The 26,839-nt window shown below is 37.9% G+C and overlaps 1 protein-coding gene across 1 annotated transcript in view; it reads right to left on the bottom strand.

The window, feature by feature from the left end:
• Positions 1-1,143: 1,143 nt before the first annotated feature.
• The window catches only part of LOC105387091 (protein GPR107), a 48,139-nt gene continuing 22,443 nt past the window's right edge, over positions 1,144-26,839 (bottom strand). The window contains exons 10-12 of the mRNA XM_011557768.3: positions 6,011-6,152; positions 5,481-5,629; positions 1,144-1,315 (exon numbers count right to left, since the gene is read on the bottom strand). Of these exons, the coding sequence (XP_011556070.3) occupies positions 1,204-1,315; positions 5,481-5,629; positions 6,011-6,152 (403 nt within the window). The 3' untranslated portion in view covers positions 1,144-1,203. The remainder of the gene's footprint in view (positions 1,316-5,480; positions 5,630-6,010; positions 6,153-26,839) is intronic.

Genomic DNA, 26,839 nt, shown 5'->3' with positions numbered 1-26,839 from the left:
ACTTCCAAAAAAATACACGTGATCCAGGGGGGGGAGGAAGGGGTGGTCCCAAACCTAACCAAATATCACCTCACGTGATTAATGGACGGCCCCTAAATAGAAGCGACAGTGATATCTCATATTAGGGGCCGTCCATTAATCACGTGAGGTAGTTTTTCTCATTTTTTGACCCCCCCCCTCCCCCCTGGTGATATTTGGTGAGGTTTGGGACCAACCCCCCCTCCCCCCCTTGGATCACGTGTATTTTTTGGGAGTCTATGTAAAAGCTATTTTTGACTAGAAAAAATATAACGAAAATTGCGTTTTGAATTGAAACGCAACGGCGGGCGAGTCAATCAAGGTAATACTACAAATCGTTCAAATTTTTGCGCCGTTCAAAATTTCGGTTTAGAAATACCTAGCGCTTTTTGGCAAAAAATTAATACACGTGATATCTAACGAGACCCCCCCTCCCCCCACGTGATGTTTCGTGAGGTTTTCCGTACCCCCTCCCCCCCCCCCCCCCTTTTGAGCCTCACGTGATTAATAGATGGCCCCTTATGATGGATCAATTTTATACGACGATTACATAGACGAAATTTGCAGCGTTTCATGACACTTTTGTATCCGCTCAGAAGGCATCCATAAATAAACAATTTGGTAAAATCTGCTCCGTATTTTGAATTTTATTTTAAAGGTTAGCAAATTCGAATCAATCTAAGCTATTATTAATCTAGTATAGTATTCAAAATTAGGTCCGTGGATTCTCAGTAGTGTAATAAGATAATTAGTTGTCGTATTAATTATCGTTTCGATTCAGATGCAAAATTACACGAGTATCACTTTAATGGCACCTATTACTAACCTATCCGTGGATTGATCTATCGTATTTTCTTTAATTACTCAGAAACCGGCCACAATTTCCATCATACCAGTCCTAAGTTTGCAAAATTATAATACCAGACATCCATTATTAAAAACTTACACAATGAAATCTCGAAATTTGAAAAATGCATGACCAAAAACATTACTATCAACGATCTCAAACAGGCTTCTCAACTATAGGTAGTATTTTTACACACAAAAAAAAGTTGCGGACTAAGGCCGTAGTACAGTTAGGTGTATGTTAAATTTGAAAAATGCACGACGAAAAAATTACCAACGCAAAGACTCGTTGTAGATGACACCGTGCGACAGTTGCGTGTAGGTGACCGTATCGCCGCGCTAGTCGGAGTTGCAACCCGTGTCGTGCAGCAGCGGCTGAACGTCGTCTCGTCTCCAGTCCCCCCGGTGCGGCACGCGGGACACCCCTTCTAGCACGCCGATCTCAGATAGACTGCAACAAACAGATACACATATAATAAAAAAATAGTTAATATTGAACCCGCACTAGACCTAGGTCTAAAAACTCTTCCTTCATTGGAAAGTCCCGTGCCCCAGCAGTGGGGACGTGATGGGTCGTGATACTCGTGATGCCATTGACTATAGTCTATTTTTTATAACAAACGAGTACCGAAACTTTTAACTGCGTTGCTATTGTTCCACGTAATTTTATTACTGCATTGCTGGTGGTCCTAACTCCTAACAATGACCCATCCCTCTCTGGAAATGTACGAGAGATATGCTCAGCACTCGTTTGTTAAAACATATAGACTATAGTCAATGGTACTTATGCTTTAGTCAAGGGGATGTGTGTGATATGGTTTTGTCTCTGTACGCAATCTTTCATAAAAAAGCTCTATTCGAACCAAAGTAAATTTTATTTACAAAAAGTACTTATTCATTTTAATCATTATTTTATACGATCTTGTATTTTTTCACGTGTACCTACCATTTTAAAGAGGTACTACACGACCGGCGACACGAAGAATGTGCTTCTATATGGTGACGCGAGTTCTTTACACAGTTTAAAACATAACTTAAAAACTATTTATTAGACAAGACTTATTACAGCGTCAATGAATTCCTATCCGATACACAGTAAGTCCCAATTAATATAACTAAATGTACGTACTTATACAACATGAATGTGTTATCTTTAGTTTTTGCATGTTTAATGTACTTAATTTGAAATATTTGTACGCCATGTTGGCTGAGCACGGAGAAATTATATAATATACTGTAATCCATCTTAACTAGGGCATGCAATACCGGAACTATTTTCAATACCGGTATTGAGTTCCGGTATTGCAACTCAATACCGGGATCCCGGTATTAATACCGGTATTAGATTTCCTTGTAATAAATGGCATATATTGTGATTAAAGGTCGTATAGGTCAAAATAAAACGAGAAAAAGCAGAAATTCAGTATTTTGTAATAGATTTTTACGAGAATTCAGTATTAGAGTTTAAATTTTACAATAAATTATTATTTTTACATCCAGTGTCCGTTAACGCATGGACAACAGTTGATATCAAACGGCCGAAAACTGCATCAAACGGTTGGAAACAAGTGCGCTTTCACAGTACATAGGAATACTATATCTTAATCGCTTTATTATAGCCTAAAAAAGTCCGATTCCGGTATTACTTCAATACCGGTATTAACTTTCAATACCGGTATTGAAAGAAGCGTGAATTTTGTCCCTAATACCGGTATTACGAATACCGGTATTGCGGTATTGCATGCCCTAATCTTAACCTAACCTGTGACTCACAAATAAATTATTTTTGATTTTGATTTTGATTTTTTTGAACATTGTTTAACAAGTGTTTAAATTAAAACAAAAATGGACAGTTTTTTACGGAGTTTGACAACGCTATGACGTGGTGCAGTAATGATGACGTAATTCGCGCATATTAATTTATGTTCGTCCAGATCCCACGTTTTACGCGCGTTAGCTCTGGACGGGATGTATGTAGGTACAGTCCAACTATAAAGTTATGACAATAAAGAGTGCGTAGACTTTTTATCATTATCAGTTATTTACTAACATTTACATACTTTTTTTTAAATAAAATACCGATTGAAAATGGTTTGTTAACGGATTTGTCCTTAAATAAATATAATAGTTCGATTAAATACGGTCTTTAACCATTAATTAGGATCCACTTCCGTTTTCAGGACTTAATAGTTTTACTGTAGCTCTAGTATTTCGAGAACGAGCGAGTGTCTACGCATGAGTGGACTTGCGCGTAAAACGCCTCATCTGGACAGGGTCTAAACATCTGTTAATACTGTCTACATTTTATTGGTAAGGCGCTTAATACTTTCTGTCTTATCTTTATCTTAATAGGTCCAGTTACAGGTGCCAGCGTTTGTAACAATCCATTTTGTCTGTATAAATGCCAGGAAATGAAAGCTATAAATTTAGAGCTTGCAGCAACTGCTTTCTAGACTTTAAACAGTCATATAGTCTTTATATTTTTTTAAGTTGATCAGTTTAAAATTCCTTTTAGCAACTCTAATACTTTGACAATTGACCGATAATATTAAAAATTGTAAATGACGTAGAATAAATAATATTTGATTGCCTGGCTTCATATTAACAGTAATTACTTTAAGGTTGGCCGAAGGAGAGAAAACAAAATTAAGACTTAATTAATGGTAGCCATTCAGAAGGCTGAGAGAGAGAGAGAGAGAGATTCAGAAGGCACAAATGTTAACTTTTTCATTTTGTTATTTATGAATTAGCTATTTGTGCTTCAGAATATCTACCTATACGTGGCTACTACCTCAACAAAGAAGAGAAGCCCATTTCTATGTAGCAAAGGACTTATGTGGGCGGGTGAATCGCATGGCTATAATGTAGCTAGGACTCAGACACCCGCCTAGGTCCTTGTGCGCCTAGACACTAAACGAAGATATCTGACATCGGAATAATGAAGAAAGTAATTGCTTACGAAGTAACAATGGTATTTTTAACAATGTTACCTACCTTTAAGTAACAATAACTGTTTAGAGCACCTGCACACTACCATTATTTTAAGTTAGCAATTCAGGGGTGAATCTAATTTTACATTACTATACTCGTCGAAATATAATAGGCCCGTTTGGACAGCTACACAAATTTGCTATTTACTCTTAATTTACTTGATGAAATACATAAAAAGACACATAATCTGGCGAACTCAGCGGCCGAAAGAAAAAAGCACCAAAAGTTGCTTATTGTTTAGATTTTTCATGATTTAGGTTTGACACCAGCTGTCATCCCATACATTTTGGAGCTGTCCAAACGGGCCTATTATATTTCGACGAGTATAATACGCAGTGCAAGAACAAGAATATTGAATCGCAACTTTATTCCAAAAATAAGACTTTTTCTACACGAACTGATTATAGAGCTGCATTGCATAATTAAGCTTTAGTTAAATTAACATTCTAGGATCTGAAACTGACAGTCGTTTACATAATATATTCATATTGTCATTATGATTTTTTTATCACACAGGTAACCTTTGTCTAGGAGGCGGCAGCCGTGTGTACTGGTGTTTTTTACGGCGAAACGAGAATTGAATTAAAATTTGTATGGGAGTGACAGATACTTTCAATTCAATCCTCGTCTCGCCTCGCAGCGCTAATGGATAAACACCTTAAGACGTGGCCCCATATGTAAATCACCTTGGCTAGGACGTACGTAGTGTCTGAAATTACTAAGGGCGTTTCACAATGTCTGGAAAGTGGCTACCTGTGGGTGAAGACACACTGTGATTCTCTGTAATTATGTTTCAGTCAGTCGGACTGTGTCTTCGATCTCACAGGTACAGTGAGACAGGCCAACAATAATTGTTTTTAGCAGAGAAGTATCCTTTACTACTGTGGAGAAGATATATTGTCCAAAGGTATGTGATGATCGGCACCTCTATACGGTATGTAGTTGTGTATTTGGATCCGGATCCTCACAGACTTTAGTACAAATACAGTCGCCGGAAGAAATAAACACGGCCAAGCAAGATGGAAGACACCACGGAACTGTAAGAACTCTAAGGAGAATTCCCTACTCTAACATATTTTCCACTTCCCTAACCACCAAACCCATCCCTTACCCTCCCATTTCCTAATCGACTTCTTCTAGGGTGAATTTAGGAAAATCCTTTTTTCGTCGCTTACTACATAATACTCGTACGTACAGACTTCTGGGACATCCTGGGGGGTCACTCTATATCATCAAAAACTAAACGTGCCGATTGCACGGCAGCTCCCGTTCGTTTGTTTTTCGTGCATATAGAATAACCCTCCTTTATACCTGCAAGTGGGTAGTGAACTCACACGGTGGATTCGACGTCTTCGGTGCTGTTCAGTTCCCCTCCCTTTCTATGAGCGACTATCCCCTCCCCTAAGCTTCTCTCCCCTTCCCTACACTCCCGTCTCCCTATTCACTTATTCAGTAGTTAGTTAAATTTTAGAACAATCTTTTTTTATTATGCACAGAATAGAAAAGATTGGCGCACTTTGATATCGGAGGCCAAGATCCACTTCTGGTCGCTGAGCCAACGGAGTAAGTAAGTAATCCTTTTCTTATTATAATACATCTAAATACAATGTGGGTAGTGTACTCACACGGTGGGCTCGACGTCGTCGGTGCTGGGCGTGAAGTAGGGGTTGGCGGCGGCGGGGCGGAACTTGTAGCCCGTCGTCACGAAGAATACGAACGTGGCCAGCTCGCGAAACATCTCGTCGATCCACGAGTATTGGAACGGGACTGTTATCTGCGGAATTTGACGGAGTTTAGAAGGTATATTAGGACACAAGTATATAGGTACAGAAATTAATCTAAAAGTTTACAAGCGCGGTCGAGCAGCGCAGAATAAAACACTGCTCTCGGACCAACGTCGGACCAGGCGATAGAGAATAGAGATATCATCATCATCATCACAACCCATTACGTCCCCACTGCTGAGGCCGGGTCTCCTTCCAGTGAAGGAAGGTTGCTAGGCCTAGTCCACTTCACTGTCCTAGTACAGGTTAGTGCACAGTGCGGGTTGGTGAAGATATACACATAGCAATTAATCATATTACAGAATGCTGACACGTTTTTCTATTATTTCCATCAATAGGTATTTTTAATGCACAATCGACTAAATAAATACCTTGAGCAAGTACACAATGATCCTGGTGAAGTATATGTAGGCGACCACCATGATGTAGAAGTGTCTGAATAGCTTCAACTTGCGCAGGTTTATCGCGGCCTTCCCGTCCGTTGATGACGCGTCTTGCAGGTGCCGGATAGACCTGCAGACAAACACACAGTCAGACAGTTCAATTCCACCTGAATATTTTATATAAATTATACAAAAATATTGTAAACGTGAAAGTTGGTAAATATGTATGGATGGATGGATGAATGTAAGTAGGTATATAATAACTCTTTGAAGGGAAAACGTCTGGAGCGATTTTCTTTCCAGATCTTACTTCTAACTACAGTACTACTGAAGCTGTAGATATCATATTGGTGATTTCTTATGATAGTAGCATATATTTTTCTGTCCTGCTCCCTTTCCATGTCCAGAAATTAGTTTGTTTTGATTATTGTATTTGATCAATGGCATCATCATCATACAACGTGCTACCAATTTAAACAGGTACAGTCTAGGCTACAGAAACCTGAACTAGCTCAGAGTGACAATGCTAACTGAGCTGGCTCAGGTGTCTTTGTCCCAGACTGTACATCACGGCGAAGGTATTATCTAGGGCTCTAGGGTGATGGGAGGTTCCTACGGGATAGGATTTTGCGTTTGAACAAATACCGCAGAAAACTATCCTTGGAGACACTCCGTCATTCCGTACCGTCGAAGATGAAGACATTACAGAAGAGACCCTGAAGATTATTTCTTTCTGTGTAACGCTGATTGGTCATTGTATGTATAAGCTATGTATTAAAGTATAAAATTTAAGTATTTTTATGTAAGAAGAGTTTCAGGGAGGAACCAATAATGTTTATGTATCTTTCTATTTGTATAAATCAGGTATAATAGTCCTAAAATTAAAACCGCAAATTTTCATCACACATGCTCTAAAATTGTTGAAGGATTCCTTTAGAGTTAGGTAATAAAATACCTCTTTCCGTCCCTAGGGAAAATTGCTTTCTTTACAGCTGCCAATTATAAAAAAACCCTATTATGATCTTCTTTGTTTGAAACATTCTGCCAATTAAAATAGGTACATTACAGCGTAGTGGGTGATGGGAGGTCTCTAGAGGATAGATATTTGTGCTTATACAAATATTGCACATTGTCATTCTTGGAGACACTCCGTCAATCCGTACCGTCGAAGATGAAGACATTATAGAAGAGAATCTGAAGATTATTTCTTTCTGTGTAACCCTGATTGAGAACTGTATGTCTAAACTATGTATTAAAGTATAAATTGATGTTTTGATAATAAAGTATGTTAATGTATGTCGCTTTAAGCGATAAGGCCGCCATTTGTACATATGTGTTAGATTAAGTTTTTTGTAAGTAATTTTGACCATGTTTTTGTGTACAAATAAAGAATATCTATTCTGTTATATTCTATGTTTATGTAACGAGAGTTTCAATAAGGAACCCACATGTTTATGTCACTTTATGTTTGTATAAAGTTAATGCAATGGCAGTGTAATACATCTAATCTTAGTTCCTAGCTGCAACTGAGCGCTTCTTGTATTTTTCATCACTGAAGTTCTAAAATTATTCAAGGATTCCTGCAAAAAAAACTATGTAATAAAATACCTCTTTTGGTCCCTAGGGAAAATTTATTTCTTTATGGCTGGTAACTATTTTAAAACTTTTCCACTATGTTTTTTATTCTTCTGTGTTTTAAAAACGACAAAGCTGTCCTTTTAAATAGGTACATCATAGCGTAGTTATTATACAGGATGATGGGAGGTCTCCATAGGAGACTTTTGCGTTTAGACAAATATCGCACAAGTGTATCTTTGGAGATACTCCGTCATTCCGTACCGTCGAAAATATTACAGAAGATACAGTGAAGATTCCCGCCGTTTTCTGTGTAACCCTGATTAGTAAATGTATTTTTGTAAGCAGAGTTTCAAGAAGAGACCAACATGTTTCTGTCAGTTTCTGTTTCACATGTATGCTTTTTTTGTCACTCAGCTCTTCAGTGCTCAAGGATTCCATGAAGGGAAGAAAAAAGCACTATTCGGCCCTAGGGAAAATTGCTTTCTAGAAAGCTGTCAACTTATTCTTAAAAAACAAAATGACTTTTCAATCATCTCCTATGTTTTACAGGTGTTGCCAAATTAAATAGATTAATTCGGCCGACGCTTCGGAGCACAGGGTGACGCAGCGACTGTATGGAGTATGTAGCAGTATCACGGATACTATAGGTACTCCTTACTCCTTAGAGCCACTACGTCACTTCCTAACGTCGTCGGCGAGAGAAGAGCATAGACAAAGGAAGATTCGTACTGCTTTATTTGTTACCTTGTTTGATAACTTAAGTTGTTTTGTAAAGGTCTAGTTACAGGAAGGAACCAATACATTTGACCTTTAAAATATTTCCATAATTTTTGTACCAAACAATGTTTGTTTTAAATTAAAAGCCTTCCTTTCCTTGCTGCAACTGAGCGTTACTCTAAAAATAATATGAAAATGTACTCTATTTAGTGAATGATTGTGGTGAAAGAAACGCAAATACAAGTGCTTTTTCACCACGCACAAGTGCTGAGAAAGTGCTTCAGTATTCCCTGAAGAGGCATTAAAAAAGCTCTTTTCGTCCCTAGAGAAATAGCTTTCTTTACACTACCAATTATTTTAATATTTTACTATGATGATCTTCTATGTTTTAAAATAAAAGCGTGCTGGCAATTTAAATAGGTACCACGGCGTTGTTTTAATACAGGGTGATGGGAGGTGTCCAGGCACAGATACTTGCGTTTAGACAAATATCGCACAAATCTATGCCCGGAGATACTCCGTCATTCCGTACCGTCGAAGAGTGAAGATATTACAGAAGAGACAGTGAAGATTTTCGACGTTTTTTTGTAACCCTGATTGGCGACTGTATGTTTCAGATTGAACCAACATGTTTCTGTCACTTTCTATTTCACATGTATGCATTTTTTGTAACTCATGCTCTTCATTGCGCAAGGATTATATGAAGGGAAGAAAAAAGCACTATTCGGCCCTAGGGAAAATTTCTTTCTAGAAAGGTGTCAACTTATTATTAAAATTCAAAATGACTTTTCAATCATCTCCTATGTTTTAAAGGTGTTGCCAAATTAAATTAATTAGTTCACCAAGCGCTTCGGAGCACAGGGTGATGCGGCGACTCTATGGAGTATCTAGCAGTATCACGGATACTTTGGGTACTTCTTAGAGCCACTTCATCACTCTCTACCGTCGTCGACGAGAGAAGAGCGTAGACAGGGAAAGAGAAACGTACTGCTTTCTTTGTTAAAAATATTTCTGTTATTTTTGTACCAATCCATGTCTAATTTAAATTAAAAGCCTTCATGGCTGCAACTGAGCGTTACTCTAAAAAAATATGAAAATGTACTCTATTTAGTAAATGTTTGTAGTGAAAAAAAACACAAATACAAGTGCTTTTTCACCACGCACAAGTGCTGAGAAAGTGCTTCAGTATTCCCTGAGAAGGCATTAAAACCGCTCTTTTCTTCTCTAGAGAAAATAGTATTCTTTACAGCTGCCTATTATTTTAATAGTTTACAATGATGATCTTCTATGCTTTAAAAACGTGCTGCCAATTTAAATAGGTACCACAGCGTAGTTTTAATACAGGGTGATGGGGGGTCTCCAGGGACAGATTTTTGCGTTTAGCATTTGTATTTGTTTTCTTTTCACCGCGATCATTTACTCGAGTAAATTTTCATATTATTTTCAGAGTAACTCTCAGTTGCAGCAAGGAAAGGAACGCTAATTTAAAGCAGGCATAGTTTTACATAAGTGACCGAATTAATTTAAAAGTCAATGGTTTTGGTTCCTTCCTGTAACTGGACCTTTACAAAACAACTTAAGTTATCAAACGAGGTAACAAAGAAAGCACTATGAATCTTCCTTTGTCCACACTCTTCTCTCGCCGACGACGGTACGGAGTGAGGAAGTGGCTCTGAGGAGTAGGTATGCAGCAGTATCACGGATACTGGTTACTCCTCAGAGCCACTACGTCACTCACTACCGTCGTCGACGAGAGAAGAGCGTAGACAGGGAAAGAGAAACTTACTGCTTTCTTTGTTACCTTGTTTGATAACTTAAGTTGTTTTGTAAAGGTCTACTTACAGGAAGGAACCGATACATTTGACCTTAAAATTAATTCTGTCATTAATGTACCAAACCATGTCTGCTTTAAATTAAAAGCCTTCCTCTCCTTGCTGCAACTGAGCGTTACTCTAAAAATAATACGAAAATGTACTCTATTTAGTAAATGATCATGTTGAAAAAACACAAATACAAGTGCTTTTTCGCCACCAAAGTGCTTCAGTATTCCCTGAAGGCATAAAAACAGGTCTTTTCGTCCCTAGAGAAAAAAGCTTTCTTTACAGCTTCCAATTATTTTAAAACTTTTCTAATATGATCTTCAATGTTTTGAAAACGTACTGGCAATTTAAATAGGTACATCACAGCGTATATTACAGGGTGATGGGAGGTTTCCAGGGGAAAGAATTTTGCGTTTGGAAAAATATCGCAAAATTTATCCTCGGAGACCTCCGTCATTCCGTACCGTCGGAGTGAAGACAAAAGAGAAGAGACAGTGAAGATTCTCGCCGTTTTCTGGGTAACCCTGATTGGTAACTGTATGTTTGTAAGCAGAGCGTCAGGGTGGAACCAACATATTTCTGTCACTTTCTAAAATACAAATTGACTTCTCAATCATCAAATATGTTTTAAAGATGTGCCAAATTAAATTAATTAATTCAACCGGCGCTTCGGAGCACAGGGTGACGCGGCGACTCTAACTTCTTAGAGCCACTTCATCACTCCCTACCGTCGTCGGCGAGAGTAGAGTGTAGCTGTAGACAAAGGAAGATACGTACTGCTTTATTTGTTACCTTGTTAGATAAATTAAGTGGTTTTTTAAAGGTCTACTAACAGGAAGAAACCAATACATTTGACCTTTAAAATATGTCTGTAATTTTATACCAAACCATGTCTGCTTTAAATTAGAAGCCTTCCTTTCCTTGCTGCAACTGAGCGTTTCTCTAAAAATAATATGAAAATGTACTCTATTTAGTAAATGATTGTGGTGAAAAAAACACAAATACAAGTGCTTTTTCACCACGCTCAAGTGCTAAGAAAGTGCTTCAGTATTCCCTGAAGAGGCATTAAAACATCTCTTTTCGTCCCTAGAGAAAATAGCTTTATTTACAGCTGCCAATTATTTTAATAGTTTACTATGATGATCTTCTATGTATTAAAAACTGCTGCCAATTTAAATAGGTATAGCGTAGTTTTAATACAGGGTGATGGGAGATCACCGAGCACAGGTTTTTGTGGTTAGACAAATATCTCACAAATCTATGCACGGAGATACTCCGTCATTCCGTACCGTCGAGGAGTGAAGACATTACAGAAGAGACAGTGAAGATTCTCGACTTTTTTTTGTAACCCTGATTGGTAACTGTATCTTTGTAAGCAGATTTTCAGGAAGGAACCAACATGTTTCTGCCACTGTCTGTTTGTGTGAAGTCAAGACGTGACAGTAATAAAACAGCAGATCTTAGCTTAAATTTCTTAATGCAATCGAGCTTTCGTATACTCGAGAGCAATGAAAAAGTTACAATGACATAGCATGATAGTAACTTGTGAAAATGTATCACTTGATTGAATATTGCTTCGTGTATATAAAAATATGTTTTTTATCAACCATGCCCTAAAAGTTTTAACAATTTCTTTAAAAGAAGGAAGAAAAGAAAACTTTGCTTCCCTAGGGAAAATTGCTTTCTAGGAAGCTGTCAACTTATTCTTAAAAACAAACTGTATTTTCTCCTATGTTTTAAAGGTATTGCCGAATTAAATAAATTAATTCGACCGGCTCTTCGGAGCACAGGGTGATGCGGCGACTCTACGGAGTAGGTAGCTGTATTACGGATACTGTTGATACTTCTTAGAGCCACTACGTCACTCCCTACTGTCGTATGCGAGATAACAACGTATGCAAGGGAAGAGAATCGTACTGCTTTCTTTGTTACCTTTTTTAACCGACTTCGAAAAAAGGAGGAGGTTCTCAATTCGTCTGTATGTATGTTTTTTTATGTATGTTCATCGATTACTCAGCCATTTATGGACCGATTTAGAAAATTCTTTTTTTTATGTATTGGGTTAAGCTCAGGGGTGGTCAATTTTTTTTTCAGAATTTTATTCCACCCCCAAGGGTGGGTAAAGGGGTAAAAACAGGGGTATAAATTTCCATTTTGGGCACTTATCAAGCGATTCTTATGAAATTTAGAATGTAAATATTGTTATTATAACAAAAAGATATGATGGTGACCTTGAGCTGATCTGATGATGGAAACGGAAGGCAGTCAGGGAACTCCTCAACGGTATATGTATAGTAACTACCTCGTGTTTGGACTTGAATGATTTGTATTGACGAGTAGGACATATTAGTATCATTTGCATCTTACTTTGAATGATAATTATTGCAAATAAACTAAAAATAATAAAATAAAATAATAATTAAAAAAAAATTAAAAACCGACTTAAAAACCCACTAAAAAGTAAGAAATAATTTAAGGTTTAGACCAATCCTAGGTCACAGTACAAATATACCTAAGCTGGTACTGTTCTTTTTTGAAGTTGGTGCCATATTTCTTCACATTACTTTCTCATTGCTTTTGTACTGTGACCTAGGATTGGTCTAAACCTTAAATTATTTCTTACTTTTTTGTGGGTTTTTGAAGTCGGTTTTTAATATCAACTAAAGTTGTTTTGTAAAGGTCTAGTTACAGGAAGGAACCTATTGAATTGTCTTTAAAATATTTCCGTTATTTTTGTACCTAACCATGTCTACTTTAAATTAAAAGCCTACCTTGCTGTAACTGAACGTTACTCTAAAAATAATTTGAAAATGTATGGCCTGCGCCTAAAAGTATACAGGCGGAGTTTTTATAAAATAGCGATCCCTGATGATGAAGGGATCAACTACATCTGTTATAAATCCGGGGACGTGTTGTGTGTGATGTGTGTAGCAGTGGTGTTTATGTGGATGTGCTTGAGAAGCATGTGAGCTTGAGATCGCTATTTTAAAAACTCCGCCTGTATACTTTTAGGCGCAGGCCACCGTACTCTATTTAGTAAACGATTGTGGTGAAAAAAAATACAAATACAAGTGCTTTTTCACTGAGAATGAAGAGGTTTTTGTCGTTTAGACAAATATCGCAAAAATCTATGCTCGGAGACACTCCGTCATTCCGTACCGACGAGGAGTGAAGATATTACAGAAGAGACAGCGAAGTTTCTCGACATTTTTTGTAACCCTGATTGGTAACTGTATGTTTCTGTATGGTATTTTCATCACGTAGAATGTGTTGCAGAATTCCCTGAAGAGGGATTAAAACAGTTCTTTCCGTCCCTAGAGAAAATGGCTTTCTTTACAGGTGCTATTTATTTTAAAACTTATGTTTTAAAATAAAAGCGTGCTACCAATTTAAATAGCTCGACCAGAGTTTCGCGGCACACGGGGCGACGAGAGGTCTGTACAAAGGAGGTTCTGTGACGAATGTAGTATCACACACGACTCCTTTGTATAGTGCTCCGTCTTTCCACAACGTCGAAGAGTGAAGAGTGTCGACATGCGAAGAGATTCTTACTACTTTCTGTGTAACTTTATAATTTGTAATGTTTTAATTTACAAAACAGAACCAGCATAATTGACTTTTAGCACTTTTAGCAATTCAATTCTACTATCAACCGTTCCTGTCGCATTTCTACCCAGGGTCTGAGCGTAGCTTGCTATATTTAAGTATAACAGGCTACACTCTAGGCTTTGGTAGACGTGGCGTACACTATCATCCAGTGAAGAAGCAAAGAAGACTTCGGAACTTCGTGATAAACTTTCGTGTATATAATTATATATTGTGGTTTTTTGTTTTGGAGTATGTGGAGAGTATGGACGGACCCAGTGTCGAATCGACGACAGCTAATCAGCGAATCCGATCATACTCTATTTTCTTACAAGCGCGCTTGGACCGAGCATACTCTTATCGTGTAAAGATGCTTTAAGATCATTTTGTGTTCTGTTTACACTTTGAGAACAAATTGACTTTTCAATGATCTCCAATGTTTTAAAGATGTGCCAAATTAAATTAATAAATTCAACCGGCGCTTCGGAGCACAGGGTGACGCAGCGACTCTAAGAAGTAGGAGTAGCTGTATCACGGATACTGTTGTTACTCCTCAGAGTCACTTCGTCACTCACTACCGTCGTCGGCGAGAGAAGAGCGTAGACAAAGGAAGATTCGTACTGCTTTATTTGTTACCTTGTTTGATAAATTCAGTGGTTTTTTACAGCAAGAAACCAATACATTTGACCTTTAAAATATGTCTGTGAATTTTATACCAAACCATGTCTGCTTTAAATTAGAAGCCTTCCTTTCCTTGCTGCAACTGAGCGTTCCTCCAAAAATAATATGAAAATGTACTCTATTTAGTAAATGATTGTGGTCAAAAAAACACAAATACAAGTGCTTTTGCACCACGCACAAGTGCTAAGAAAGTGCTTCAGTATTCCTCGAAGAGCCATTAAAACAGCTCTTTTCGTCCCTAGAGACAATAGCTTTATTTACAGCTGCCAATTATTTTACTATGATGATCTTCTATGTATTAAAAACTGCTGCCAATTTAAATAGGTACAGCGTAGTTTTAATACAGGGTGATGGGAGATCACCGAGCACAGGTTTTTGTGGTTAGACAAATATCTCACAAATCTATGCTCGGAGACACTCCGTCATTCCGTACCGTCGAGGAGTGAAGATATTACAGAAGAGACAGTGAAGATTCTCGTCGTTTTCTTGTAACCCTAATTGGTAACTATCTTTGTAAGCAGATTTTCAGGAAGGAACCAACATGTTTCTGCAACTGTCTGTTTGTGTTAAGTCAAGGCGTGACAGTAATAAAACAGCAGATCTTAGCTTAAATTTCTTAATGCAATCGAGCTTTCGTATACTCGAGAGCAATTAAAAAGTTACATTGACATAGCATGATAGTAACTTGTGAAAATGTATCACTGCTCGCGATTGAATATTGCTTCGTGTATATAAAAATATGTTTTTTATCACCCATGCTCTAAAATTGTTAACTATTCCTTTAAAAGATGGAATAAAAGAAAACTTTGCTTCCCTAGGAAAATTGCTTTCTAGGAAGCTGTCAACTTATTCTTAAAAACATACTGTCTTTTCTCCTATGTTTTAAAGGATTAGTCAAATTAAATAGATTAATTCGGCCGGCGCTTCGGAGCACAGGGTGACGCGGCTACTCTACAGAGTAGTAACTGTATTACGGATACTGTTGTTACTCCTCAGAGTCACTTCGTCACTCCCTACCGTCGTCGGCGAGAGAAGAGTGTAGACAAAGGAAGATTCGTACTGCTTCATTTGTTACCTTGTTTGATAACTTAAGTTGTTTTTTAAAGGTCTAGTTACAGGAAGGAACCAATTGAATTGTCTTAAAAATATTTCCGTTATTTTTGTACCAAACCATGTCTACTTTAAATTAAAAGCCTGCCTTGCTGCAACTGAGCGTTACTCTAAAAATAATATGAAAATGTACTCTATTTAGTAAATGATTGTGGTGAAAAACCAAAAATACAAGTGCTTTTTCACCACGCACAAGTGCTGAGAAAGTGCTTCAGTATTCCCTGAAGAGGTATTAAAACAGCTCTTTCCATCCCTAAAGAAAATGGCTTTCTTTACAGCTGCTATTTATTTTAAAACTTTTCTATTATGATCTTCTATGTTGTGAAAACGTACTGCCAATTTAAATAGGTTAAATACAGGGTGATGGGAGGTCATCAAGCACAGTTTTTTGTCGTTTAGACAAATATCGCAAAAATCTATGCTCGGAGACACTCCGTCATTCCGTACCGACGAGTAGTGAAGATATTACAGAAGAGACAGCGAAGATTCTCGACGTTTTTTGTAACCCTGATTGGTAACTGTATGTTTTTAAGCAGAGTTTCAGGAAAGAACCAAAATATTTCTGTCAGTTTCTGTTTGTGTGAAGTCAAGACGTGTAATAAAACAGCAGATCTTAGCTTGTGTGTGCGTGTGTTCATATACAAGAAGTTCCTAATGCACCTGAGCTTTCGTATACTCGAGGGCGATGAAAAAGTTACAATGAAATTGCATGATAGCAACTTTTGAAAGTTTATCATTGCTCGCGATTGAATATTGCTTCGTGTTTTATAAAAATATGCTTTTTTTATCACTCATGCTTTAAAGGTGGTTACAATTCCTTTAAAAGAGGGAAGAAAATTAATCTTTTCTTCCCTAGGGAAAATTGCTTTCCAGGAAGCTGTCAACTTATTCTTAAAAAACAAATTGCCTTTTAACCTATGTACCTATTAAACGTGTTGCCGAATTAAATAAATTAATTCGACCGGCGCTTCGGAGCACAGGGTGATGCGGCGACTCTACGGAGTAGGTAGCTGTATTAGGCCTGGGTCTCCTATTTACGCCATAGGTCGCGTCCAGCGTCACGCCGTAGGCCGCGTCACGATGCTCACTATAGAAATGTACTGATGCGGTCTCCCTCACACGCCGACGTTGGCGCGTAGATGTAGTGAGCATCGTGACGCGGCCTACGGCGGTGACACTTGACGCGACCTACGGAGTAAATAGGAGACCCGGACCTTACGGATACTGTTGATACTTCTTAGAGCCACTACGTCACTTCCTAAAGTCGTCGGCGAGAGAAGAGCGTAGACAAAGGAAGATTCGTACTGCTTTATTTGTTACCTTGTTTGATAACTTAAGTTGTTTTGTAAAGGTCTACTTACAGGAAGGACCCAATACATTTGACCTTTAAAATAATTCTGTCATTTTTAAAGTCAATTGTATTGGTTCTTTCCTTAACTTTCAGGAAAATATATCTGTCATTTTTGTACTTTTCTATTATGATTTTCTATTTTTTTTAAATAGACATCACAGCTGTTTGCTTTTTTTAAATAGAGATCGCAGTAGTTATTATATAGAATGATGGGAGGTCTTCAGAGGATAGAATTTTGCAGTTGGAAAAATATCGCAAAATTTGTATTCTCGGAGACACTCCGTCATTCCGTACCGACGAGGAGTGAAGATATTACAGAAGAGACAGTGAAGATTCTTGAAGTTTTTTTGTAACCCTGATTGGTAACTGTATGTTTGTAAGCAAAGTTTCAAAAAGGATCCAACATGTATCCTTTCTTTCTGTTTGTGTGAAGTCATGACGTGACAGTAATAAAACAGTAGATCTTAGCTATAAGTTCCTTGTTGTAACTGAGCGTGAATTGCTCTTGAGTATACTAATACCCGAGAGCAATGAAAAAGGTACAGTGACATAGCAACTTAGGTAACTAGTGGGTGGATGGCTTGCGAGTGTATATTGCCTGACATTGTATACACATATGCTTTTTTCGTCACTTATGCTCTTCAGTGCTCACGGATTCCAGGAAGGGAAAAAAGCTGTTTTCGTCCCTCAGGAAAATTGCTTTCTAGACGCTGTAAAATTATTCTTAAAAAAAAACAAAATAACTTTTCAATCATCTCCTATGTTTTAAAGGTGTTGCCAAATTAAATTAATTAGTTCACCCGGCGCTTCGGAGCACAGGGTGATGCGGCGACTCTATGGAGTATGTAGCAGTATCACGGATACTTTGGGTACTTCTTAGAGCCACTTCATCACTCCCTACCGTCGTCGGCGAGAGAAGAGCGTAGACAAAGGAAGATTCGTACTGCTTTATTTGTTACCTTGTTTGATACCTTAAGTTGTTTTGTAAAGGTCTAGTTACAGGAAGGAACCAATAAATACAATGACATTAAAAATATTTCTGTCATTTCTAAAGTCAATTGTATTGGTTCCTTCCTTAACTACCAGAAAAATATATCTGTCATTTTTGTATTTTTCTATTATGATCTTCTATGTTTTTTTAAATAGGTACATCACATCGTAGTTATTATACAGGATGATGGGAGGTCTCTAAACATAGTTTTTTGGGTTCAGACAAATATCGCAAAAATCTATGCTTGGAGACACTCCGTCATTCCGTACCGTCGAGGAGTGAAGATATTACAGAAGAGACAGTGAAGATTCTCGCCGTTTTCTGTGTAACCCTGATTGGTAACTGTATGTTTGTAAGCAGAGTTTCAAGAAGGAACCAACATGTTTCCGTCACTTTCAGTTTCACATGTATGCTTTTTTTGTCACTCATGCTCTTCAGTGCTCAAGGATTCCATGAAGGGAAGAAAAAAGCACTATTTCTCCCTAGGGAAAATTGATTTCTAAAAAAACTGTCAACTTATTCTTAAAATACAAAATAACTTCTCAATCATCTCCTATGTTTTAAAGATGTGCCAATTTACCCCGAGAAACAACTGTGTTGTTTGGGGTATCATATATAATGTGCAGTTTTTATGAGATAAATAAAAGATTTATTTATTATGTTGTGTCTTTATCATCACGGGACCATGGGGTCCCGGGTATTTGGAAGGCGTGCATGGGGCCGAAGCCAACATGTAGAGGCCCGTTTGACAACATTAATCTATTTGAAATGTGACACCAACCGACAATTTTCCCTATAAACTATAGAGTAAACCCAAGGAAAATCCCCGGTTAGTGCAGGACTATTGCAGGATATGGAGAAAACTAATGCAGGGTTATGGAGAGGGGTACTAAATGGACTGGGTAACTGCCGCCTTTATTTATTATTATTATTAAATAAATTAATTCGACCGGCGCTTCGGAGCACAGGGTGATGCGGCGACTCTATGGAGTAGGTAGCTGTATCACGGATACTGGTTACTCCTCAGAGCCACTACGTCACTCACTTCACTACCGTCGTCGACGAGAAAAGAGCGTAGACAAAGGAAGATTCGTACTGCTTCATTTGTTACCTTGTTTGATAACTTAGTGGTTTTGTAAAGGTCTTCTTACAGGAAGAAACCAATACATTTGACCTTAAAAATATGTCTGTAATTTTTATACCAAACCATGTCTGCTTTAAATAAGAAGCCTTCCTTTCCTTGATGCCACTGAGCGTTTCTCTAAAAATAATATGAAAATGTACTCTATTTAGTAAATGATTGAAGCGAAAAAAACACAAATACAAGTGCTTTTTCACCACGCCCAAGTGCTGAGAAAGAGCTTCAGTATTCCCTGAAGAGGCATTAAAACAGCTCTTTTCGTCCCTAGAGAAAATAGCTTTATTTACAGCTGTCAATTGTTTTAATAGTTTACTATGATGATCTTCTATGTATTAAAAACGTGCTGCCAATTTAAATAGGTACAGCGTAGTTTTAATACAGGGTGATGGGAGATCACCGAGCACAGGTTTTTGTGATTAGACAAATATCTCACAAGTCTATGCTCGGAGATACTCCGTCATTCCGTACCGTCGAGGAGTGAAGATATTACAGAAGAGACAGTGAAGATTCTCGACGTTTTTTTGTAACCCTGATTGGTAACTAATGTAACTATCTTTGTAAGCAGATTTTCAGGAAGGAACCAACATGTTTCTGCAACTGTCTGTTTGTGTTAAGTCAAGGCGTGACAGTAATAAAACAGCAGATCTTAGCTTAAATTTCTTAATGCAATCGAGCTTTCGTATACTCGAGAGCAATGAAAAAGTTACATTGACGTAGCATGATAGTAACTTGTGAAAATGTATCACTGCTCGCGATTGAATATTGCTTCGTGTATATAAAAATATGTTTTTTATCACCCATGCTCTAAAATTGTTAACTATTCCTTTAAAAGATGGAATAAAAGAAAACTTTGCTTCCCTAGGAAAATTGCTTTCTAGGAAGCTGTCAACTTATTCTTAAAAACATACTGTCTTTTCTCCTATGTTTTAAAGGTGTAGTCAAATTAAATAGATTAATTCGGCCGGCGCTTCGGAGCACAGGGTGATGCGGCGACTCTGTGGAGTATGCAGCACGCAGCAGTATCACAGATACTTTGGATACTTTTTAGAGCCACTTTATCACTCCCTACCGTCGTCAGCGAGAGAAGAGCGTAGACAAAAGAAGATTCGTACTGCTTTATTTGTTACCTTGTTTGATAACTTAAGTTGTTTTGTAAAGGTCTAGTTACAGGAAGGAAGCAATTGAATTGTCTTTAAAATATTTTCGTTATTTTTGTACCAAACCATGTCTACTTTAAATTAAAAGCCTGCCTTGCTGCAAAAAAATGTACTCTATTTAATAAATGATTGTGGTAAAAAAAACACAAATTCAAGTGCCTTTTCACCACGCACAAATGCTGAGAAAGTGCTTCAGTATTCCCTGAAGAGGCATTAAAACAGCTCATTTCGTCCCTAGAGAAAATGGCTTTCTTTACAGCTGCCAATTATTTAAATACTTTTCTATTATGAAAACGTGCTGCCAATTTAAATAGGTACATCACAGCGTAGTTATTATACAGGGTGATGGGAGGTCTCTGAACACAGGTTTTTGCGCTTAGACAAATATCACACAAATCTATGTACAGAGACTCTCCGTCATTCCGTACCGTCGAGGAGTGAAGATATTACAGAAGAGACAGTGAAGATTCTCGCCGTTTTCTGTGTAACCCTGATTGGTAACTGTATGTTTGTAAGCAGAGTTTCAAGAAGGAACCAACATGTTTCTGTCACTTTCAGTTTCACATGTATGCTTTTTTGTCACTCATGCTCTTCAGTGCTCAAGGATTCCATGAAGGGAAGAAAAAAGCACTATTTCTCCCTGGGGAAAATTGATTTCTAGAAAACTGTCAACTTATTCTTAAAATACAAAATAACTTCTCAATCATCTCCTATGTTTTAAAGATGTGCCAATTTACCCCGAGAAACAACTGTGTTGTTTGGGGTATCATATATACTGTGCAGTTTTTATGAGATAAATAAAAGATTTATTTATTATTATTATTAAATAAATTAATTAGACCGGCGCTTCGGAGCACAGGGTGAAGCGGCGACTCTACAGAGTAGTAGCAGTATTACGGATACTGTTGTTACTCCTCAGAGCCACTTCGTCACTCCCTACCGTCGTCGGCGAGAGAAGAGCGTAGGCAAAGGAAGATTCGTACTGCTTTATTTGTTACCTTGTTTGATATCTTAAGTTGTTTTGTAAAGGTCCAGTATACTCGAGACCAATGAAAAAGTTACAATGACATAGCAAAATACCAGATTTTTTTCATGGCTCGCGAGTGGATATTGCTTCTTGTATTAACACACGCACACACATACGCTTTTTTCGTCACTCGTGCTCTTCAGTGCCCAACGATTCTAAGAAGGGAAGAAAAAGCACTATTCGGCCCTAGGGAAAATTGCATTTAGAAAGCCGTCAACTTATTCTTAAAATTTTAAATGACTTTTCAATCATCTCCTATGTTTTAAAGGTGTTTCCAAATTAAATTAATTAGTTCAACCGGCGCTTCGGAGCACAGGGTGATGCCGCGACTCTATGGAGTATCTAGCAGTATCACGGATACTATAGGTACTTCTTAGAGCCACTTCATCACTCCCTACCATCGTCGACGAGAGAAGAGCGTAGACAAAGGAAGATTTATTGTACTGCTTTATTTGTTACCATGTTTGATAACTTAAGTTGTTTTGTAAAGATCCAGTTACAGGAAGGAACCAATTGAATTGTCTTTAAAATATTTCGGTCATTTTTGTACCAACCATGTCAGCTTTAAATTAAAAGCCTTCTTTTCTTTGCTGCAACTGAGCGTTACTCTAAAAATAATATGAAAATGTACTCTATTTAGTAAATGATTGTGATGAAATAAACACAAATACAAGTGCTTTTTCACCACGCACAAGTGCTGAGAAAGTGCTTGAGTATTCCCTGAAGAGGCATTAAAAAAGCTCTTTTCGTCCCTAGAGAAAATAGCTTTCTTTACACTACCAATTATTTTAATACTTTACTATGATGATCTTCTATGTTTTAAAATAAAAGCGTGCTGACTATTTAAATAGGTACCACGGCGAAGTTTTAATACAGGGTGATGGGAGGTCTCTAAACATAGATTTTTGCGTTCAGACAAATATCGCAAAATTCTATGCTCGGAGATACTCCGTCATTCCGTACCGTCGTGGAATGAAGACATTACAGAAGAGAGACAATGAAGATTCTCGACGTTTTTTGTAACCCTAATTAGTAACTGTATGTTTGTAAGCTAAGTTTTAAGAAGGAACCAATATGTTTCTGTCACTTTCTGTTTGTATGAAATTAAGGCGTAATAGTAATAAACCAGCAGCTTAGCTTAAAGTTCCTTAATGCTACTGAGCTTTTGTATACTCGAGAGCAATGAAAAAGTTACAATCACATACAATGAGAGCAACTTGTGAAAATGTATCATTATGTATACAATGTGTTGTTTTTCGAACCCGACAAACTTTAGGGTGTATTCTACGAGTGATTTCATCGAGAAAACAGCCCCATATGTGGGGCCAAATCTCAATGTTCTAGAAACTCTTGACTGCCTCGACGTAGAGATACGGTTTTGGTATCATTGTTTAGCTTAACTCAAATACTTTTAAGATAATACATAAAAATACCATCAAAGGGAGCTATTTTCAAAGTTATTCAAGTAAATGTAAATTTTTGCTGTTTTTTTTGTCAAAAAAACTAGATTAGGTGCTTGTAACTTTTTAGCAGTTGTGCATATTTTAATTGGATAGAGATTACTTTTGGCGGATAAAATCTTTTTATTTCATGTCCGTAAGAAGTTTAAATTTCGAGATATGATTTTTTTATGAAAACTAAGTATCTAAAACTTTAAAATGGCCGCCATTTCTAGAATATTGAGATTTGACCCCTCATATGGGGGGGGGGGGGTGTTTTCTCGATGAAATCACTCGTAGAATACACCCTTAAAGTTTGTCGGGTTCGAAAAACAAAACATTGTATAAAAATATGTTTTTTTTTATCACTCATGCTCTAAAAGTGTTCCTCCTTTAAAAGAGAAAAGAAAATGAAACTTTACCTCCCTAGGGAAAATTGGTTGCTAGGAAGCTGTCAACTTCTTCTTAAAAATCACATTGTCTTTTCTCCTATGTTTTAAAGGTGTTGTCAAATTAAATTAATTAATTCGACCGGCGCTTCGGAGCACAGGGTGATGCGGCGACTCTATGGAGTAGGTAGCTGTATCACGGATACTGGTTACTCCTCAGAGCCACTACGTCACTCACTTCACTACCGTCGTCGACGAGAAAAGAGCGTAGACAAAGGAAGATTCGTACTGCTTTATTTGTTACCTTGTTTGATAACTTAGTGGTTTTGTAAAGGTCTTCTTACAGGAAGAAATCAATACATTTGACCTTTAAAATATGTCTGTAATTTTTATACCAAACCATGTCTGCTTTAAATTAGATGCCTTCGTTTCCTTGATGCCACTGAGCGTTACTCTAAAACTAATATGAAAATGTACTCTATTTAATAAATGATTGTGGTGAAAAAAAAACACAAATTCAAGTGCCTTTTCACCACGCACAAATGCTGAGAAAGTGCTTCAGCATTCCCTGAAGAGGCATTAAAACAGCTCATTTCGTCCCTAGAGAAAATGGCTTTCTTTACAGCTGCCAATAATTTGAATACTTTTCTATTATGATCTTCTACTCGTATGTTTTGAAAACGTGCTGCCAATTTAAATAGGTACCTACATCACAGCGTAGTTATTATACAGGGTGATGGGAGGTCTCTGAACACAGGTTTTTGCGCTTAGACAAATATCACACAAATCTATGAACAGAGACTTTCCGTCATTCCGTACCGTCGAGGAGTGAAGATATTACAGAAGGGACAGTGAAGATTCTCGCCGTTTTCTGTGTAACCCTGATTGGTAACTGTATGTTTGTAAGCAGAGTTTCAAGAAGGAACCAACATGTTTCTGTCACTTTCAGTTTCACATGTATGCTTTTTTTGTCACTGATGCACTTCAGTGCTCAAGGATTCCATGAAGGGAAGAAAAAAGCACTATTTCTCCCTAGGGAAAATTGACTTCTAGAAAACTGTCAACTTATTCTTAAAATACAAAATAACTTCTCAATCATCTCCTATGTTTTAAAGATGTGCCAATTTACCCCGAGAAACAACTGTGTTGTTATCATATATAATGTGCAGTTTTTATGAGATAAATAAAAGATTTATTTATTATTTATTTATTATGTTGTGTCTTTACCATCACGGGACCATGGGGTCCCGGGCATTTGGAAGGCGTGCATGGGGCCGAAGCCAACATGTAGAGGCCCGTTTGACAACATTAATCTATTTGAAATGTGAGACCAACCGACAATTTTCCCTATGTAAACTATAGAGTAAACCCAAGGAAAATCCCCGGATAGTGCAGGACTATTGCAGGATATGGAGAAAACTAATGCAGGGTTATGGAGTGGGGTGCTAAATGGACTGGGTAACTGGGACTATGGAAGGACTATGGGCTCCTGCCTGGACCTATATGTTTCACACACGGATAAAAAAGGCAGGGGGTGACTCGCACACACAGTAAATGGGCCCCCCAAAACAGTCGCTAGCACATAACAGTGACGTAGCAACAAGGGGGCAACATGGCATGAGGTGCTAAGGATGGAGAGGTATTCCACGGCTCTCAGGACAATCGCGTTATCGGTCAAGATCCCTACAAGCACCTTACTGGGTAATACATCCTTCCTCGAGCATTGCTGCTCTAGCGGTACACCACTCAAGCCAGCTAATGAAGGCAAGCAAGAGGTGGGAGATCCTGATCCTCGTGTTCACTCTTGACAACCAATAAAGGCAAGCCAGAGATGAGGAACAGGGGTTCTCCCCGGCATCGGGTGTGTGGGGTCACTAATGCCCAACAGCTCGCCACAAGCTGCCCTGCCGCCTTTATTTATTATTATTATTAAATAAATTAATTCGACCGGCGCTTCGGAGCACAGGGTGATGCAGCGACTCTATGGAGTAGGTAGCTGTATCACGGATACTGGTTACTCCTCAGAGCCACTACGTCACTCACTTCACTACCGTCGTCGACGAGAAAAGAGCGTAGACAAAGGAAGATTCGTACTGCTTCATTTGTTACCTTGTTTGATAACTTAGTGGTTTTGTAAAGGTCTTCTTACAGGAAGAAACCAATACATTTGACCTTAAAAATATGTCTGTAATTTTTATACCAAACCATGTCTGCTTTAAATTAGAAGCCTTCCTTTCCTTGATGCCACTGAGCGTTTCTCTAAAAATAATATGAAAATGTACTCTATTTAGTAAATGATTGAAGCGAAAAAAACACAAATACAAGTGCTTTTTCACCACGCCCAAGTGGTGAGAAAGAGCTTCAGTATTCCCTGAAGAGGCATTAAAACAGCTCTTTTCGTCCCTAGAGAAAATAGCTTTATTTACAGCTGTCAATTGTTTTAATAGTTTACTATGATGATCTTCTATGTATTAAAAACGTGCTGCCAATTTAAATAGGTACAGCGTAGTTTTAATACAGGGTGATGGGAGATCACCGAGCACAGGTTTTTGTGATTAGACAAATATCTCACAAGTCTATGCTCGGAGATACTCCGTCATTCCGTACCGTCGAGGAGTGAAGATATTACAGAAGAGACAGTGAAGATTCTCGACGTTTTTTTGTAACCCTGATTGGTAACTGTATCTTTGTAAGCAGATTTTCAGGAAGGAACCAACATGTTTCTGCCACTGTCTGTTTGTGTGAAGTCAAGACGTGACAGTAATAAAACAGCAGATCTTAGCTTGTGTGTGCGTGTGTTCATATACAAGAAGTTCCTAATGCACCTGAGCTTTCGTATACTCGAGGGCGATGAAAAAGTTACAATGAAATTGCATGATAGCAACTTTTGAAAGTTTATCATTGCTCGCGATTGAATATTGCTTAGTGTTTTATAAAAATATGCTTTTTTTATCACTCATGCTTTAAAGGTGGTAACAATTCCTTTAAAAGAGGGAAGAAAATTAATCTTTTCTTCCCTAGGGAAAATTGCTTTCTAGGAAGCTGTCAACTTATTCTTAAAAAACAAATTGCCTTTTAACCTATGTACCTATTAAACGTGTTGCCGAATTCAATAAATTAATTCGACCGGCGCTTCGGAGCACAGGGTGATGCGGCGACTCTACGGAGTAGTAGCAGTATTACGGATACTGTTGATACTCCTCAGAGCCGCTTCGTCACTCCCTACCGTCGTCAGCGAGAGAAGAGCGTAGACAAAGGAAGATTCGTACTGCTTTATTTGTTACCTTGTTTGATATCTTAAGTTGTTTTGTAAAGGTCCAGTATACTCGAGACCAATGAAAAAGTTACAATGACATAGCAAAATACCAGATTTTTTTCATGGCTCGCGAGTGGATATTGCTTCTTGTATTAACACACGCACACACATATGCTTTTTTCGTCACTCGTGCTCTTCAGTGCCCAACGATTCTAAGAAGGAAAGAAAAAGCACTATTCGGCCCTAGGGAAAATTGCTTTTTAGAAAGCTGTCAACTTATTCTTAAAATTTTAAATGACTTTTCAATCATCTCCTTTGTTTTAAAGGTGTTGCCAAATTAAATTAATTAGTTCACCCGGCGCTTCGGAGCACAGGGTGATGCCGCGACTCTATGGAGTATCTAGCAGTATCACGGATACTATAGGTACTTCTTAGAGCCACTTCATCACTCCCTACCATCGTCGGCGAGAGAAGAGCGTAGACAAAGGAAGATTTATTGTACTGCTTTATTTGTTACCATGTTTGATAACTTAAGTTGTTTTGTAAAGATCCAGTTACAGGAAGGAACCAATTGA

The sequence above is a fragment of the Plutella xylostella genome, chromosome Z (assembly GCF_932276165.1).
Source record: "Plutella xylostella chromosome Z, ilPluXylo3.1, whole genome shotgun sequence".
Classification (NCBI taxonomy): Eukaryota; Metazoa; Arthropoda; class Insecta; order Lepidoptera; family Plutellidae; genus Plutella; species Plutella xylostella.
Note: the sequence above shows the minus strand (reverse complement) of the source record. Positions and strands in the feature narration are given on the sequence as shown.